Source organism: Solanum dulcamara, chromosome 11, assembly GCF_947179165.1.
Source record: "Solanum dulcamara chromosome 11, daSolDulc1.2, whole genome shotgun sequence".
Taxonomy (NCBI): domain Eukaryota; kingdom Viridiplantae; phylum Streptophyta; class Magnoliopsida; order Solanales; family Solanaceae; genus Solanum; species Solanum dulcamara.
In genome coordinates, this window is record NC_077247.1 from 35392214 (window position 1) to 35399574 (window position 7361).

The 7361-nt window shown below is 35.5% G+C and overlaps 1 protein-coding gene across 1 annotated transcript; it reads right to left on the reverse strand.

The window, feature by feature from the left end:
- Window positions 1-402: 402 nt before the first annotated feature.
- LOC129873685 (pheophytinase, chloroplastic-like) lies at window positions 403-6141 on the reverse strand. Its single transcript, XM_055948823.1, has 7 exons — window positions 5944-6141; window positions 5720-5821; window positions 5496-5634; window positions 4928-5098; window positions 3566-3806; window positions 1754-1845; window positions 403-965 (listed from the first exon to the last, which is right to left on the reverse strand). Exons 1-7 carry the CDS (start codon window positions 6029-6031, stop codon window positions 680-682), a joined length of 1119 nt encoding a protein of 372 aa, XP_055804798.1. The 5' UTR covers window positions 6032-6141; the 3' UTR covers window positions 403-679.
- Between the last annotated feature and the right edge of the window lie 1220 nt (window positions 6142-7361).

Genomic DNA, 7361 nt, shown 5'->3' on the forward strand with positions numbered 1-7361 from the left:
GAGCTCAGCTTTCTATATATGTTATATAACAAAAACAACAAATCCACTGAAATCCCACAAAGTGGGGTGTGGAGAGGGTAGAGTGAACACAGACCTTACCACTACCTTTTCGAAGTAGAGAGACTGTTTTCGGAAAATCCTCAACTCAAGCAAATCAAAGCAGTTATTAAAAGAAATACATGGCAGCTAATAGCAAAGTAATGCAGAGCATATAAGCAAGGAATTGTGATAATAACAAGGTCGCCTAACCACAATAAACCACAAATGATAATCAGAAACCCAACACCAAAGACTATATGAATATGATAATACTACGACTGACACGGAGCTCAAAACTCCCACCCAGCTAAACACATGAATAGGCTAGTAATAAGAACAATTCTCGACCACCTGCTAACAAAATGCACGCATTCTCACCTCTTCCATTTTACAAATTAAATTACAAACAGGCAAACAACATCAAATGCAATTCCAAACTTTCTTCTTTCTATTCAATTAAACAAATACAATATAGGAGAAGATGCATTACTCTTTGGATCAAGCTGACTTACTATTAGTTTGAATCAACCTATCTCATATGTCACCAAAATCTCGTATAATATGAATCAGATTGTATTTGGAGGACTATACAGCATATTTTACAACATGGCTCACTGCATATGTAAAGGCAACACTGAAGCTAAATTTCTGACACTGTTTCAAGATAAGACGCTGGAGTTACCGTGGTTGACAGCCAATCTAATAAAGCTTCATTCACTAGTTCTGGAACTTCGTCATGGGGACAATGGCCTGCTTTCAGGTTAACAATGGTTGTGTTTGGATAGAACTCCTTAATCCGATTGGCCTTGGCAGGACCAACCCAAGGGTCTAGGTCACCCCACACCAATAGCAATGGGCAAGAAAGTTTTCTCAACACATTGTCAAGTGTATACTTTCTCTGATTTGACATGAATCGCGTCATCAATCTGTAGATTGCAAAAGAAGAGGACATTGGTTAAGCTTCTTAAACAAGAAACAGGAATTCAATCAAAATTTTGAAAAGAAGCATTAGTATCTTTTCCATAAAAAGTAAAGCAAATAAACTTATTTACAAGCAACCTGGTCCTGATGAGGCATACCAGTGATTGAGTTACATAAAAATCTGATGTTGGAAGTATGTCTAATGTTTCATATAATCATGAGTTCTATCCCTTTATTGTAAGCCTGAAATGACATGATAAGGAGGGTGAACTGTCTGGCTACAACTGTCAAATCAAATTTTCTCCCTTCTCTTTGTATTTGAACATTGACCAATTATGCATTTTCTTAGAAAGTCCTGGTTATTTCGGTTTTAAGTCCCAAAGGAAACATTGTAAGGTGGTTGACAGGAACACGGAGTTTAAGAGAGAAGATTTTTGACTTGCGGTCTGAAATATGCCATGACATTTCTGTAGCTATATAATTATGTCAATTGAGGATAAAATGAGAAGTTAAAAAATAAAATTATTTCTACATATAGAAAGGTGTCATGAGTTTTTGGAACGGACTAAAAAGAGAAGAGTATCACATAAAGTGGAATTGAGGGAGTAAGCTAGAGCTATAAGAGAAAAGGACTTGATAAGAATGAAGGAAATTGTTCTTCGTAAGGTTCCTTTAGAATAATCCAAATTATTTGGGTGAATTTCTAATAATAATGTTTCTTTTCCAAAGCGTATAAAGTAATGTTACTTTAGCTATTAAATGGAAGAAAAACTGTAGACAGCTGAATTCATACCGGTAATAAACCTCTCCTGCATTTGGGTCAGCTGCAGGTCTAGTAATTGAATCAATGAGATAATCGTCCACGTTTGAAGAATTTATGTAGACCTTCAAGTGAAAACACATAAAGCAAGTCGGTTGTTTGTTAATAGTGACTGAAGATAATGAATGGTACTGGAAACGTAAACAAATAAAATGCAATTAGATGCAGATAAGCAGCTATTCCTTCTGATGCATCATGCCATCAACAAACAGATGATGTTAAAGACATCATTCTGCCACAGTTTCAAGTACCTTGGGTCTATCATGCAAGGCAGCGGGGAGATTGATGATGATGTCATACGTCGTATAGGGGCAGGGTGGATGAAATGGAGGCTCGCTTCCGGTGTGCTATGTGACAAGAAGGTGCCACCACAACTCAAGGGCAAGTTCTACAAAGTAGTGATTAGACCGGCTATGTTATATGGGGCGGAGTGTTGGCCAGCTAAGGTCTTTCACGTTCAAAAGATGAAAGTTGCCGAGATGAGAATGTTGAGATGGATGTGTGGGCATACCAGGAGCGACAGGATTAGAAATGAGGCTATTCGGGACAAGGTAGGAGTGGCCTCGGGGGAAGACAAGATGTGGAAAATGCGACTGAGATGGTTTGGGCATGTGAAGAGGAGAGACACAGATGCCCCAGTGCAGAGGTGTGAGAGGTTGGCCATGGATGGTTTCAAAAGAGGTAGGGGTAGGCCGAAGAAATATTGGGGAGAGGTGATTAGACAGGACATGGCGCAGCTACAGCTTATTAAAGACATGACCTTAGATAGGAGGGTGTGGAGGACTCATATTAGGGTAGAAGGCTAGTACAGAGTCTCGTTATTCTTTCGTATTAGTAGGCGCATTAGCGCACTATAATTTCTTGTGCTCTGATTTCTATTATTATCTATTACTTTCTGTATTTTGATTACTCTATTTTATCTGTGTCGCTTTCCTTTTTGATTTCCCATATCGCTTTGAACTTCTTAGCCTTATCTGACCTCTTTTTATGTTTCTATTGAGCCGAGGGCCTCTCGGAAAACAGCCGTCCTACCTTGGTAGGAGTAAGGTCTGCGTACACTTTACCCTCCCCAGACCCCACGTTGTGGGATTTCACTGAGTTGTTGTTGTTGTTGTTGTTGTAAGTATGAATAAAAAGAAGACAATGTCAAGAATAGCCTCAGATAGAAGGAATCATCAAGGCTATCTACGAGTCAATTTGACAAATTCCACCAGTGTCTCTTAAGTCTTAACAGTGGTTAGATTCATCTTTGAATGTGAAAAAAAAAGGTTTAACCTTTGGAAAAATGCATAAGGGTTTTAGAACGACAAAATAAAGAACTACAACCTTCCAACTTTTGGATTTCAACACCTTGAATCAAATCTACAGAAATTTCAGTATAAGAATAAACATTAGACTCTTGAAAGGAGAAAAAAGCTGAACAAATTGGGTAAGAGAGATCAATCCACAAGAGTCAAGCAAACCAGTACTGGTGGACCTTGAAGCCTACAAGAACGTCAGTCCTTTTTTTGAGAATGGAAAGAATGAACTACATTATTGAAAGAGATCTTTCGCCTGTTTATCCATTTCTAAAGGCTGTACCATACTAAGAAGACATCAACAAAAGTTAGTACTGTTTCTGATTGTCAATTCAATTCTAGAGATATGCATTACGTGGATTTACACATGTCTGAAAGCTAAAAGGTAGAACAGTTATGTAGATATTGGAGCAAACAAGCCGAATAATTTGAAATCCATTTAGAAATTGGAAGAAAAGAAACTTGATTAGCTATAAAAGGAACATACACTCTTCAGAACAGATTCAATACGAGCTGGTTGCTTTGCTTGCCAGAATAAGAATCCAAGGAATACACGTTGAAAGCTTTCCTTTAGTGGCTTTAGAATATATTTCTGTAAGGCTGTTTCTTCAGTTCCTTCAGCTGCACTGCTGGCATCCCCAAATTGTCCTGCGCTATTCAACAGTGTAACTCCCTTGACTTGTTCGGTGAGTGACGCTGCTGCTATCAAAGCAGTAAATCCTCCAAGACTGTTATATAATGCATAGCATATTCACATTTAAATTTCAATTTCATCTCTACAAAATATATGCTAAACTGTGGCAACAAGGTAGAAAAGAGGGAAATGAATAACAATTTCAAAGTCCAAGAACCTATAACTGATGCGCTGTTTTTGCAAATAAAATGTTACTGCTATCTGTTTTACTTATTTTACCAGATAAATCAAACTTTGGTATCTTCGCTAGTTCCAAATCAAAGTGATGCTAATCTATTATATCATATGGAAGTAATTCGCCCATAAATAAATAATTAACTAATTTGGAATCATTGTGCAATGTGATTCTTCAGAAACCACAATTTTTTAGTAGTGGTAGTTAGTACAAAATATAGAACTAATTAATTCAGATTCATTACATGCTGCGATTCTCCAGGAAGTCAATACATCGTTCCCTAAACATTCCTAACAGCCTGTAAATGAAAATTCTGCATTTCTATCTTTTTTTCCAAAGGGGCTCAAAAAGACACGAATTCTCGAAAATTTAATGAGTGAAAACAGCCAGGACAAAAGAAGTGACATCAGCACAAGAAAGGGTTGGTCCAGCTGTAGAGACCCTCCACATCCAACAATGTAGCAGGGGGTTAAAGTCACCAAGGAGGAAACTGGTAGTAAGAACTACTGGTATCCTTGGGCAGGTGGTGTTGCGGGTGGGTCTTAGCAAATCAGGAAAAAATAATTAGTTAAAGGATTAAGGATATGATCTTTTAGAAATTTATAAAGACAGCTTCTCTCTTAAGCTAGGAACCCACCAATGTGAAATGAGACATATCTTGCATTATAAAGTTAAGACATTTCAACATGATATTAGAGAATTTTCATCGCTACCAAATCTTTTGAAGCCACTCTATGTGAAATCTTAGGGACAATGGTTAATCCATCCTTATTCCTAGCTACCAATTAATGGTGATCGCCTCAGTTAACTTAGAACATATATTTCCAGAAAGTAAATTACACAATAATTTTTGGAACTGGTAGCTTAAGCAAATTGAACAATATGAATAAGAAATACTGTAGATGGTCAAAAGGAAAACCAGGATATCCAACATCCAGGAAATTCACTAAAATGACAAGTTGTTGAACGCACAAGCTAACCTGTTTCCCACTAAAACTGCTGGTTCTTTCACAATTTCCTTCAAGAAATCGACAACCTGATCTCTCCAAACCAAGGCATCATATTCTATTAGTGCCTTCTCGCTCCAGCCAAATCCTATCAAATCCAGAGCATAAACCTTGTATTTTTTAGCCAGTTCTGGTATGTTATACCTAAGAAAGCAAGAAAGACAGTTCAGGAGCTTAAAAGAAATAGCACTATACGAAGAGAGATTCAAGTTCTAACAGAATCACAACTTTATTGCGCGTCTTCAAAACACTTATCGATATAATTATAGAGGTATGAGCAACATATAAAGAATTCAACTCCATAACTAAAGTTAATAACTGTAATACTTGCCAACCCCATTCAAGCAGAAATGATGTAGCTTCCCGCTAAGTAAGAATGCACCAGTAGTTTGATCCTACAGCTATACAGTCCTCCAAAGTTTGGTTCTTAATTTTAGCAGCAGCATTACAATTTTATGCACAACTAATTTATAATTGATCTCAATCTATCACCACTAAACATCATTGAAAAAGGTCATGCAGACACATGGATAGTTATTACCTCCAGTGAAAAGCAGAAGCACCAAATCCATGAATTAGAACAACTGGAAATCCTTCTCCTTCCACTACATAATGAATTTTGTGGCCGCGCCATGTCCAATAGTTGTACCCTTCTGTCTTAAATGGTAATTTCTCCAAACCTATATCATCAATCCCTAGTCAAGTAACTCACATTGGCACAGATATAAAGAGAATTCCAAGTTACAAACAGGTAATAGACTTAACCTTTAGAGGGTTCAGCAACTACAGAAGTGGTCATAACTGAAGCTCCAGCAGCAACTATACCATTAAAAGCAAAACCCCTTCTACTCAATTCGCATTTTCCCCCTTCACCCAAGAAAAAACAAAAACACTTCTTTGTAATTTTTCAAGAAAAGCTCGCATTTTTCATATCAAGATTCAAAATTGATGGGTTTCAGAGATAGTGAAGAAGTAATGGAGAAACTTACTGAAATGATTATTTCTTCCAGGCAGAGCTAATCTTGTACCTACAGGATTCAACCATTCAGTTCCAACAGTGGCACAAGAAGTTGACATTGATTATATTACAATCTAGAAATCCTCGAAAAGGGATCAATGAAGGGGTGGAAGATTTTTTTTCTTTGTTTTGTGTGTGTTGGTAACTTAGTATGTGGCTGCTATTCGTTTTGAGCTGGTGGTAGTATAACGGCCAAGTACTTTAACAGACCAAGAGTAAGTTTGCATCAGATTATAAGTTTTTTTCATTTTTTTTTCTTTTTTTTTAGCATTTTATGCTTAAAATTAGCTTTAATAAATAATTAGATTTATTTGAATAAATTTATTTTAAGCAGTTTATAAGTTGAAAACAGCTTATAAATCAAAAAAAAAAATTGATCTGCACCATACTTTTTTTTAACTTAGTAGCTGCTTAAAAATAAGTCAATACAAACAGGCTATTCTTTAAGCTTTTGTGCCAAGATCTTTGTTTTTCAAATTTATAAGCTTCTTGGCCTAACAATAAGTGATCTTTAATTTCTGCTATAGTTTAAAAAATTATTATTTATAATACGCCAAAAGAAGAGAGGCAAGTAAAAATGGAAGAGAGAGGGGAATGAGATTTGAGAGAGATAGGAGAGATGTTAGATAAATGTTATATTTGATGAATATAAATTATAATTGTGTCAACTAATAAAGTCTAATACAAATTGTATTGATACATATAAATTATATCCCTTGTATTTATTCGATTTTGTAGTGTTCATATTCATTGACGTTATTAAAATACATGTTGTATTTGATACATACAGACACTCTTGTATTACTTGTATTTATTCGCGATACAAAAATACAGATTGTATTTGATAAGTACATGTTGATATAGTTGTACCACCTGTATTCATTCGCTCTTATGTTATTTGTATTCAATCGCGATACAGAAATATAAATTGTACTTGATACATATAAGTTGATATAGGTTGGTATAACCCTTCGAAAAAGTCACAGTCCTTCTAAAAAATCACAACTCATCAGAAAAGTCACAATCCTTCAGAAAACTCACAACCCTTTGAAAGAATCACAACTCATCGAAAAAGTCATAGCCCTTCAAAAAAATCACATCTCTTCGAAAGAGTCACAACCCTTTGAAAAAGTCATAACCCCTCGAAGTGGTTGATGTTATTATAGTAATTTAACATTCAATTAGGAAGTTTATACTTTTAAGGTACTATAAAAGATTGATTTTGCTTATTTTTTTTATTTTCTTTATCTTTTCTTTGACTTTAACTAAAAAATTTAATTCTCAATATCTTGTATTTAAAATAGTTTAATTTCGGCCGAATACAAAATAAACTGGAGGAAATAAAAAAAAACTTTAAAAATAAATTAAATCTGAGCATGAGATCTATCT